Source organism: Centruroides sculpturatus, unplaced genomic scaffold (genome assembly GCF_000671375.1).
Source record: "Centruroides sculpturatus isolate CEXI.00-Female unplaced genomic scaffold, Cexi_2.0 scaffold61, whole genome shotgun sequence".
Lineage (NCBI taxonomy): Eukaryota > Metazoa > Arthropoda > Arachnida > Scorpiones > Buthidae > Centruroides > Centruroides sculpturatus.
Window position 1 is genome coordinate 449,130 of NW_019384572.1, and position 12,617 is coordinate 461,746.

Consider the following 12,617-nt stretch of genomic DNA (forward strand, 5'->3'; position numbering starts at 1 on the left):
GACGCTCAAGAGTCTACTAATAAATACATTAAAAAGTTTCGAGAAGATTTTGCAAGAAAAGTTCCCGAGTGAAAACAGTGGAAGACATTATTTTACACCTATTATTAATATCCGATCCGTTTATTTCGAGTTTGTGCGAATTACCTCGAAAAAACTCAAAGTCGTTGCTTCCAGAAGCAGTTTTATTGTTAGTTGCGCCAAGTATACCAGCAAGTACAGGAAGCTCCAGCGATTTCAAAGTTGAATCATCTGATTGTGAATCAAATTATTCTTTGGATGACGATGCATGAACTTTTAATCAACTGATTGTATGTATTAAACAATATATGAATTTATTTTGTACTTTTTCTATAAAAGTGGTTCGTGTTAAATCCGTCATTTTGTTTTTATTTCAAATTTTGTCTACTTCGGATTCGTAATCAGCGATCCCGAAAACCCTCGAATACTGACTTTCAGCCAAATTGATAATGTTTTTGACTTTTGGCCAGCTTTTTGGGATTTCGTCCCACTGTGCGTCCCATTATGGGCCTATAATGGGCTGGGCTTGCTTAGTTCCCACAGAAAGAGCAAAAAAAAATTCAGTGTTGACTTCAGGCGTTTTCCTTCGGGAGAATGTTTTGGGGAAAATATTTTCTTATAAAAGGTTGGTTTGGAAACCCTGTTGGTGGGGGCCCCATACAACTGTCGATTTTGCCCACAGGATAACGCGCAACTGTTCTCACCATCTGGCCGACCCATTATGTAAGATAGCCGACCCGGTGGAGATAGGCGAATTGAAAACCCACTCCTCGGCACCTGTGTAAGATCACTTTTAGGTAGGATCAATTTATCCCGCGTCAGGATTAACCTCAGGGAAGGTTGTATCTGGGCTGTGACGGAGGAGGCAAATGATGACAAGCCGTTTATTTACACAAGCCGTTTATTTGTTAACATTTATGCTTACATCGACAATTGACAATTGAGGGGGAGAGGCGAGAACTTCGGTGTCGGTCGTAGCCCGGGGCGGATGAGATGAGATCGCTGGGTAAAACGGACGATCGTGAAATGGTGCGGCGGAGTTCTAAGTTGATGGCGACGACACAACTCAATACAGATCACGACTTTTTGCGGAATACAGAGGAGACTCTTCTTCGACCTTGAAATTCCGATTTTTATAGTTTTTCCCCCGCTAATCGCATTTCGGATTGGTCCCTCGTCCCTTTCCTCGCTTCCCGATTGGTCTCTCCTTTGTCTCCAGGTGCAAGACGAAACTTCTTCGGGTCTCGGGAAAGGTCCGATTCGAGGTGTCCATTTGATACCTCTTTGTCGACTCTTCCCGGTGATTGTTTATAAAACAATAACACCCGCACTCATAATCCAGGCCGTTGTTTATATAATATTTTTGATGTCTAAGAATTTAACAATCATTTTCATCTTTCATCTATCAAAAATTCCCCTTTTTTGTTCAAGAAGGTTTATCTCGGCCAACATTTTATAGAATCGCGAGTCAATGATCTACCTATTTATGAGCGTTGGGTGTTAGAGCTTGTCTTCCGCTAAGCCCTTGACAGATAGTTTGACATACAGTGGTACCTCAGGATACGAACGCCCCAGCATACGAAATTTTCAGAATACGACATGAAATTCGAACATATTTTTGCTTCACGATACGAACAAAAACTCACCATACGACGTTACATTAGTTCACATTTTTCATTTGTTTTCCTTACTACAGTTATTTTTTTAAATGTATTACTTGGCTTTAATTTGAGTATGTTTTTCGCGTTGGAACGAATTATTTGGTTTTACATGTAATCGTATGGGAAAAGTTGATTCACCTTACGACATTTTCATGATACGATCTCAGTTTCGGAACGGATTAATTTCGTATCCTGAGGTACCACTGTATACTCGAACAGTTCAGAGTCTCGTTGTTTACATCTGGCGTCGCGCAAGAATTTCGCGGTTTACGCGACTTCGAACCTTGTCTGGGAACCCACAAATGGGCCTGTCCGAATTTACGAGGTCGATTAAACAGGTATTCTCAGTGCTCAGAGGCTGTTCAAAAGAGTTTTTAAAAAATATTTTTTTAGCACTACAAATTAACAACTGTCAAAACTCAAGAATGACAACCAATAGAAATTAACAGTTCTGCTTGCAAATTTGCATAATCTAGCTTTTGAAAAATCAATTTAATTTGGGTAAGTATTCTCTTATCTTTTATTTTAAATGTCTGTATTTAAATATATGTATAAATTTATAATTCGATTTCATTTTATTAATTTTTTAAGTTAAAAAAATTGTTTTTATTAATTATTTGTTTAAATTTTTATTATAGCTGTTTCACAGTGAGGAATGCCTATTTTATGACTTGGGATATCTTAAAATGGAGAACTTGCGACTTCGAATAGACAGAGAGGAAGATGAATTATTTTTTCAACCGATTCGTTTAAGGTTTGTTACATTTATAAGCATTTAAATTTTTATGTATCTGATCTAGTTGACAAATTTATAACTTATTCTATTTATAAAATAGATTAAGTTGCAAATTTGACTAGTCGATAAGTTCGAAGTTATGGTTTTCTATAATTTAACTTGTAACTTAATCTATTTTAATAAATAGACTAAGTTACAAGTTAAATTATAGAAAGTATTTTATAAATAGTTTCTATAATTTAAACGTATTCTAAATATCCGAAACAGAAACTACTTAACGATTGAATATCTTTTATTAAATTCCGTTATTTATCAACAACGATAATAGAAAAGATAAGTGTGATATCTAACTATTAATATCTGTAATCGGTAATTTGTTGCAACAGCTGATTCATAGACGGGAAAATATATTTTCAAAGTAACTATGAAACGGCATAATGAGCAGCAGACATTGCTAAACTTTATCTCGTTCGGTATCACAACGGCAACATTTAGGATTGATAAACTATAACGTTCGTTTAAAATTCTGTTACAAAAGTAGGGTGACCAGAATAATTAAATGTAATAGTTTATAGCAATCAAAATAGCAGTATTTAAAAGGTCATAACTAAAATAACCAAATCATTACATTAAGGGATTTTACAACTATTTGTGATTAATTGATATACAGTATAAGAATTCAATACATCTCAGCAAAAATTTATTGTTTTATTCAAGAATTTGAAATCTCTTCCTCTAATTTATGATAAGAAAATATTTTACGCTCCAATTATATACAGTAGCTTAAAGTTTCCGATCTCCATTTTACTTTTCTGACTGCAGAACAGAAGAAAAGTATGACCGGTCAAAAAATGACCCCTTTCAACAATTTTATATTTTTAGATTCAAGGAAACTTGAAATGTCGAAAAATGAAAAAATTCGGTTTTGTTTTTTGTATGTATGGATGTTGGTGTGTTTGTGTATATGGTGGGTGCACGATTTTGTTCACCCACTTTGAAGCTTAATAAATCCTGTGCCTTTCTTCAAAACTTTCTGAAATTTTGAAGGAAGGTTTTTTATATAAGGGGCATTGATGCAGTTAAATTTTGATGGTTAAAGATCAAGTGGGTGAGGAGGGTCATGTGTCATATTTCGAGTGGGATCGAATTTAATGAAGATTTTACTTGTTATTAGCATTTACAACTTTTTTATAAAATTTATCCCTGTCCTCAAAATTAAGCTTTTCGCCATTTTATAATAATTAATAACAATAATAATGTTTTTTTGATAAAATATCGTAACAGATGGCGCCACACACAATTTTAAATTTTTTGTCAGAAATCTTACGTTGTTGGATTTTTATTTGTTTTGATCTCACTGTGTTTGTTCATTAATGGTAGGGCCATTAATGCCAATGTTGTTGTGCAATTTAGTGAACTCCATTCTACATTATAAATCCATATATAAGGTATATGTTATTAAAGTTTTATTAATTAAAAAACGATTTTATTTTAATCTAATTTCGGTTTACTTATTTTCTTAATCTACATTTCATATTAATTGTTTAAATATTTAGATAATTATTATTTAATCATTATTTGCTCTGTAGAAATATTATGATTAGTAGAAAGCTTTTTTTATACGAGTTATATATTCAATGTCTTCAATTCATCATAATTTTATTTTAATTTCTATGTCATTCACAGTTCTTTTTAATATTATTTATTTTATGCTTTATTTTTGTTTATTCTTATTTCTATTATTAATTGAAATTACAACCATTCAATTATACATATGGAAATTTAAATGTTCTACGTTCCAATATATTGCTACTGTACCTCATACTTCGAACACTACAGAGTTCGAACGCTACTTAGAAGACACACTTCAGTCACTTTTATTGCGGATTCCGGTTCCGATCAATTTTAGCTGTACAGATATGTATGTGGACGTCCATTTTTTTTTCGCGTTCACGAGATATTTTGGATATTGCCAGATCACCGTGCAACATACAATAACAGGTTTTCATAAGTGAGTAAAATATTAGCAATTAGGCTAATACTCTCCTAAGAGCACATGATCAGTAAGTTTCATAAATTCGCAATATGTAATTGTTAAATATTTGACCCCTTAAGTCCTTAGCCCGAGTTAATATAAAATTTTAATATAAGTAATAAATTTTTTATATCAATACAGTATTTAGAAATACGACATATTTAAACTCGTATTAAAAATGAAAATATTGTCTTCTATTTGCGTTTCATTCAATAACATTTTTTAAATAAGATTAGATAGTAGTTAAAGAACTTTGTAATTTATTACTGTACATAGAAATGTATGTATAATATGTTAAATGTGTGGTCATGCTTATTATTTCTGATGTATATCGTTAATTTATAACCTATTTTGTATACAAGTTAAACTTTGTATTATAATAAATATCAAATGTTAATTAAATTCTTATTCTCCTTAAATGTCGGATTTTTTAAATTAATATAGTAACCTGTAAAAAATATTCCTTATTAAATATTGTACGGTGATCTGAAGGATATTGTAGTATAGGCATATATTTTGTGCATAAATACATATTACTTTTTAAACGTCTAACGCTAGAAATATATATATGCAATACTTATCTAATCGTTTTCTACTTGTACGAGATATGTGTGCATATCTGCTTTTAACAGGTCGAAAGTATTGTTTTGCAGACTTTAATTTATTAAGAACATAACTATACATCCAGTGTTGAAAACTCGTTACTCTAAAATACGAAATCGTCATAACGTTTTATATGTAGTATTTTATTATGTATAGATCCACCCAACCTAGTGAAAATTCAAATCTGATGAATCAAGAACGCAAAGAGTAAGATAAATATACATTATTTCCTTTTTTTTAATTCTTGATTTAAAATTTTATTCGGAACATTTAATATATTTCACTGATACGTAGGCTTTCAGCTGATTTTTTTTCTTTGACGAATTTATTTATATTTTCACTAACTAAATAATGATGTAGGTCTTAAAATTAATAAGTTGGTTAATTAGTACTTTAGTACGCCAAATAATATACAGGTAATACTTAATTTAAACTTTATATCATTTGAATTTCATGAATACAAAATTTTCTTTCTAAAGTATCCTTATAACTTTAAGTTTCCTTCATTTACTGGCATTAGTACTGTATTGTTTTCTATTAAAACTAATAAAATCTCAGAAAAGTCTTATTAAAAAATAGGTGTATATAAAAAGTAAATCTTTCATAGTCCTTTTTATGCTTTACAATTTCGTTCCACAAATTTATGATTCATTAATATTAATTTATTCTCGAACTTAAAAGTTATTAATGATTTTTTGACTTCTTAATTAAACCGGTGATTCAGTCATAAAAACATCACTGAAACTGAAGACAGGAACTGAAAACAGCAAATTTTTCGGTTTACGTCGACTAAAAAGATGCTGAAAAAAGAGTTGAGAATAGTTTTATACTTTTTAGCGCCGCGTAGCGTTTCCGTTTCACGGTAATCAGTGACAGCAGATTAATATGCCATTAGGTTAAGTCAGTTCCAACTTCCAGTGGAAAATATTTAAAATGACGGAAGAAAGTAAATTAGTGTCGCGCTTTCTATTAGAGGCATTTGTAGAAGAAAATATTATTGCTTATATAATAAATATTCCGTTATTTATCAACAACGATAATAGAAAAGATAAGTGTGATATCTAACTATTAATATCTGTAATCGGTAATTTGTTGCAACAGCTGATTCATAGACGGGAAAATATATTTTCAAAGTAACTATGAAACGGCATAATGAGCAGCAGACATTGCTAAANCTCTATTTTAGTAGTGTCTTGCCCCTGTACATCATACTTTTCCTGCTAGCAATGGAGTCGTGCCGGTAATCTATCTAACTCCTTTCAAGAGAAATTTTTGAATTGAAAATTGCAATCCAATTAAAAAATGTAATTATTTTAAAGCAAATTAAATGCTAGTTTCTTTTTAAATGCTTTCAGCCAATTGCAGAAATGAGGTCTAAGCCACAGCTATGGCTTACATATGTATATGTATAGGTAATGCCAAGAATGAAGATAAATGATGATGTACGATAACACATTTTACCCGGCAGCATTGAGTAAAGCAAAAAATAAAAAATAAAAAAATACAGAAAAACATGAAAAATACGTGAAAGCGCAGCTAGTGAATGGCTCCTACACACCTGGAAAGTCAGGGATTTTCGTTAGTGTTCGGGGAAAGTCAGGAAATTTGCTTTCTTGGCTCCCTTGTTGATATTTTTGCTTGATAAAAATGTAGGCGTATGCAGGCAGCAAGAAGTAATATAGTGCAATAGAACTTATGAAAATGTATGCAGAATATTTTCAGGACCCAAGATTTCTCCCAAACATATAAAAAATTTCCCCAAAAATTTACAAGTTACAAAAAATGATAATGTTTTAAATTTAAAATTATTTTATTATTTATCATTTTTTATTTCAATAATTTTGGTTGCGTAACAAAACAAATTTTGAATAATTTTTTCCTAGTTTATTAATATTTTATAAAGTTCAGGAAATTTATTAAGGGATAAATTTAATAAACATATATTTTTATACATGGATTATATAGGATTTGTTAATGAATGAAAAATAAATAATAGCGCTTCCCCCTTTTTTAAAGCTATGTAGATATATGGTTGTGAATTAATAACATAACAAACTACTTTAATTTTTTGTTTTAATAATTTGGCAATTATAAAAATATATAACTGCTAATTAGAAAAAAATAACCAATTTAAAAAGTTGAAGATCATGAAGCTGTACTAATAATAAATTAAAAGTTGAAAACAAAAAATAAAACATGTAAATGTACAATAAAATGAAAATTGCATTTACTGGTCGCACACCGTCGACTTTGGCATCCGGACATGGCCGCCAGATGTACTGCTTTCATGTTTTGTGATAAATCCCTTTTTAAATTTCCATTGTCAATACTACAACTTTCATTTTAGACTTTGTTGTTTCAATACCCTTTTCGGATTTCATAGTTAATAAGTAAAACTTATATTGAATTAAAGTTCTTGCCTATTTTTAACAGCTGTCGTTACTAAACATAGTTGTGTGATTTAATTGTAACAGTCGTAAAATTTAACACATTGTTGCTAATGAGAGATTGTATTCTTTGTTTAGAAGCTTATTTTAAACTTTTTATTTTATATTTTGTTTGAATAAAATCGAGTCGAAATGTCTTTAGATAAAAAGCGTATCTGGCATGCTACTCTATGAATTTCGGAAAGGATATAATGCTGTACAAACAGAAAAAAAAAAAAAATCATAATGTGTATGGGGAAGATGCTCCTAACTTTCAATTATGCAAATATGGTTTAAAAAGTACCGTTCGGGAAAATTTGAACTAACGGATGAACAGGTATGGGTCATTTAAAAGATGTCACAATTTAAAGATTCAAAAGAATAGATTTTTACAGCTATGGTGAGAAACGTTTAAAATGTACAACAGCCCTGTCGCGTCTTTTGAGATAAACTAGTGATGCGACAAAAGAGGTATTTGACATTGACCCGTATCGGCACCCTGGGGATTTGGCAGTCTGCGTGTATGCACGCTCTGCAACCGTCATCGATTTCATCCATTAGCCACTCGTAGGGAGCTATTTGACTAAGTGCATTGTTTTAAGATTTAAAAAGTAAAGAATATTTTATATTTTTATGTACGTTTCTTTACAAAGCTATATTTAATTATAATTTTCTTTAAAAGTATGTTCGTACAATTGAAGAATATTTTGTACCAGGTATGTATCGGTACATCCACCACACATTTTATTTCACCGAGTAAGTTTTTATTATTTTATTTTTATGAACTTTATGATTACCCAAAATCACCACCAGAAGGCCTGAACCAGTTATATATTGTGCTAAAGAACATGGGAGTTATGGTCAGAAATTATAACCATTATTTTTAATGTGAAAGAACGCCGAATCCTCAAATAAAAGGTCGGCTTTTAGATCGTTTTTAACTTTGTGTGTTTTTTGTGTTATAATTTATCACGTGTTCTGTGGAAATTCATACAAGCCAATACAGTGGAACCCCGGTTAACGAACGTAATCCGTTCCACAAGTCCGTTCGTTAACTGAATTGTTCGTTAACCGAAGCAATTTTTCCCATATAAATTAATGCAAATGCAATTAATCCGTTCTAGCCGTCAGTATTTTTGTAATTTTATTTGTAAAATGGGTTTTCATTAATGAAAATATAGGAAAACGTGCTCATAAACAGTCGATTTAGGTTAAATTTTCGGAAAAGGGAAACGATTTGACTGGTATAAAAACATCACACACGATCGTTAAAGTTTTAAAATGACAGATAGCAGAAACAACAGGCTAAATTGTGAGCGAAAGGCTTATAGGTTTATCGACAATCTCTGATCAGAGTCGACGAATAGGTGTCAAATAAATGCCTCGGAACAAACCTATCTCGTGACCTGATCTGGTTTCGGTTTTGGAGACAAAGAAGGAAACAATCGGGAAGCGAGGAATGGGACGCAGGACTAATCGTAAGGAGACAAAGAGGAAAAACTACTATAAAAACCCCGAATCTCAAGGTCAAAACTCAGTTTTCCTAAAAATTCTATGGTGATTAATCTGTGTCGTCTTTATCTGGATTAAGCCTGAAGTCTTGCCCGCTAAAATTTGTGTTATGTCTCGCGGACCGCTCCAGTCGTTGCAGCTCTGTCACCTACCATCGCTTCTGTGACCAAGCGAACCCATCTCTTCCGCTCTGGGGCTATGACTGATCAGCTTGCACTATCGTAGGACCAGCGATACTCCACTCCTCAGTGCCGAGAGAAAATACTTAGATAAGCCATTTCCAACTACCTCAAATATATAAGCATCTTCCTGTTCTAATAAACGATTTTCACTGTAAAATAATTGTCATCTTTGTCTCCTCCGCCACCACCAACGTACGAATGGACCCTAGACCATCACCGACACACGATTAACTGATTTTCCCTAAAAGTCGGCAAGCTTACAAATTTGACACAAAAACCCGTTCACTTCGTTATTCGAATTTTGTTCGTTATCCGAGACAAAATTTTTGCAAAATAATAGTTCGTTAACCGATTTGGTAGTTAACCAGGACGTTCGTTAACCGGGGTTCCACTGTATACTGTTACTTCTGTGGTGTGTTAAAAGGATGAAAGATAGACTCGAAAAATTTAAAAATTTTTTTGTAAATAGTCATAATTCAATTTTTAATTTTATTTTTAATTGTAGCCCTTATATCGTGGCTAGCGATTCGGAATGCAATTGTGATATAAAAAATGCATTTAGAGAAGTCTACGGTTTTTACTGGCTTATCGAATAAACGATACGAATGGACCCTAGACCATCACTGACGCGCAATTGACTGATTTCCCCTGCATGTCGGCTTCTTACAGAAACACAGCTTCCCTATCATCAAATGTCACGGAACGCCACTGCTAAATAGGGGCAAGTTTTCCTTAAAAGACCTCCCGGAAGGCATCCTCCTAGGCAAATCGCCCAAGTGTTGCGTTGCCATAATTAAACATTAATTAGACAAACAAGTAGTAATGTATATAATAGCGAATTTGCGGCCGAAATTTTCATCTCTAAAACGTGAACGTCACTATTATTAATTATCCGGAAATTGCCGGGAAAAAGGCACAGAGTATGAACCTGGGAAGGGCTGGAAAGATCAATAGATGTGTTGTCAGCAACTATTTTGATAAGCTGAAGGATGTATGCTTATATTTAGATATATTCAACAAGCTCCATCTAATATACAATATAGACGAGAAACGGTATAGAGCCGCGCTCTCCATAAACAGTAAAATGTGTATGCCAGAAGAAAGAGTGCATCTTGTAGCTCCTGAACATGGTGAAAACGTATCTATTGTCTCGTATGGAAAGGCACTGACTCAAGTCATGCCGCCTAGGATTAATTTAAAAGGGAAAAGATTAAATCCTAAATGGAAGGATAATCTTCCACCTGGCAGAGAGGTTGAGATGACTGAGAAATGATCACAGCAACTTTCATTAAATGGGTTTATCATTTTGCAAAATCCGTGATAGATCTTGCAGCTTTACCTAGTAACAAACAAACAATAGAAAAGAAAGCTGGTTCTGTTTGTTTATGCAGATAAGATCGAATTGCTGACATGAAACTGTGTGTACAATGTTCAAGATATGTTTATGAAGAATGCGTTGGTCTTACGGCTAAAGACAAAATATCCAGTTTTTTTGCCTGTAATATGATGATTAAGCTGTTACTCGTTTAAGCTGTTACTCGTTTAAGCTGCTATTTTATTGGGTTTAAATACATTTATTGTAATTTAATTAGTTCTTATTTTTTTATCTTAATAAATTATGTTTTTACGTATGGACCTTATTTGGGACTTTGTTCCAAGCTCATTACATAATTTTTGGAAAATGTATTAGCATCATTCGAAAAATTTCCTGTAATAACTTTAATTTCAGATTTCCACAAGTACAAATTTTACAGTATGTTGCAGTACAACTTTCAGACTTTTACCTCTAACTAGAAATTGTTCCGTCAAGCATGACAGAATATTTTTTATGAGAAAGTAGAGATTGAAGAATTGAAAAGAGCTTCAAGTCGAGGTTGACGTTTTAATGCTTTTTCTACAGTCCTTGACAAAGCCATTCTTACTCTATGTTTGCTGCACAAGTCGGACTTCACGGATTTCAGGGATCTCTGTTGTTTCAATTCTGTTAGATCTAGAATTTGCCTGACCAATTTTACTCTTATGCTTCCCCTAAGCCAGTGTTTCTCAACGGGGGTGATATCGCCCCCATGTGGGCGTTTTTCCATGTTGAGGGGGCAATTTGTAACAATTTATATTTTGTGGGCGAAAAACAATTTTCTGGGCGATATAGTAAAACATTATATTAAGATTAATTAAATATTTTATTCGTTATATCGTACAACAATTAAACAAATAACATACTAGTCACTAGTCTATTCAATGCAGTATGAATTTGGCGTTAGTCCTGGCCCACGGCATCGGAATTTTGAAGTGAAGGGGGCTATACTATGTAACGGTTTTATTGAAGGGGCGACGATTCGTTAGAGGTTGAGAAACACTGCCCTAAGCATTATTCTGCTTCTTCTTTTTTATTATATTATTATTATTTTTTTTAATTATTTATTTATTGACAAAATAGCGCGTCTGTTTAATTCCACTTGGATAAAACAAAGATTTGTATGTACTATACGTTAGATTAGCGATAACACTTTCTAAATAATGAACTTGTATTGGATAATAGACCATCACGTGGTTACTATGAAAAGATTTTTAAAAATTGTTATAAAAGTGACACGATGGGCTATCATTTTTAAAATTTAAATTTTTCTCACCAAACTTGATACTTCCGGCTGAAGACATGGAATGGAGGAACTGGAAGTCCTAATCGTTCCCTTTTTCTTCCTCCAACTAGGTCATAAATACAGCAGGATGTCAATTGCTTTCTGTAAGGAAAAAACTAATGCATGCGAGGGTCAACGATACGAAATGATAAAATGTTTTTTCTATAGCTAATATTTCCGCCATAGTGAAAATACAAAACGTCTTAAAATGTTAGGTGGACCTTATTTGGTGAATGTACCTTATTCCAAAGAATAAAAGGACTCCAACTGATCATAGCGTGGTTTGGGAACGGTATTTTTTACCTTCTGATATCCTGAGGAAGGACGTGTATTAGAACTCCAATAGAGTAGTATAGTGGAACTTTAAAGGAAAATTCCAAAGTTAAGGAAAAATGCAATTCCAACTACAGTATACGGTATTTCCCGAACTGCCAGATTATTTTAACAAATTCCAGCAAAGCAAAGAAGATTTGCAGATCAACGCAGAGACAAGTAGCGATTGAGACTTGAGCAACAGTATGTTTGTTACCGCTAAAGCTCGAAATCCGTTAATGTGTACATTACCTAGCTAATCTGCAGATTAACTAGGGTGATCCGTTAAAGCTGCGAAAATTATTCCATTTCTCAAATTACCTAGGTAATGTTCAGATTATCTAGGTAATCTGCAAATTACCTACTAGACACTCGGTAAAGTGAAAATAAGATCTTTGCTGGAACAACAGCAACGTTTCTGTACGCTTAAATTAACATAATGTTATTTATTTAATTTTCAATATCTAAAGAATCAAGTTAATACAATCAACAA

General features: G+C 32.7%; 1 protein-coding gene across 1 annotated transcript in view; it reads left to right on the plus strand.

Annotated features, from left to right (window-relative positions):
- Positions 1-2,134: 2,134 nt before the first annotated feature.
- LOC111624237 overlaps positions 2,135-12,617 on the plus strand; it is a 71,307-nt gene continuing 60,824 nt past the window's right edge. The window contains exons 1-2 of the mRNA XM_023367052.1: positions 2,135-2,180; positions 2,318-2,433. Of these exons, the coding sequence (XP_023222820.1) occupies positions 2,366-2,433 (68 nt within the window). The 5' untranslated portion in view covers positions 2,135-2,180; positions 2,318-2,365. The remainder of the gene's footprint in view (positions 2,181-2,317; positions 2,434-12,617) is intronic.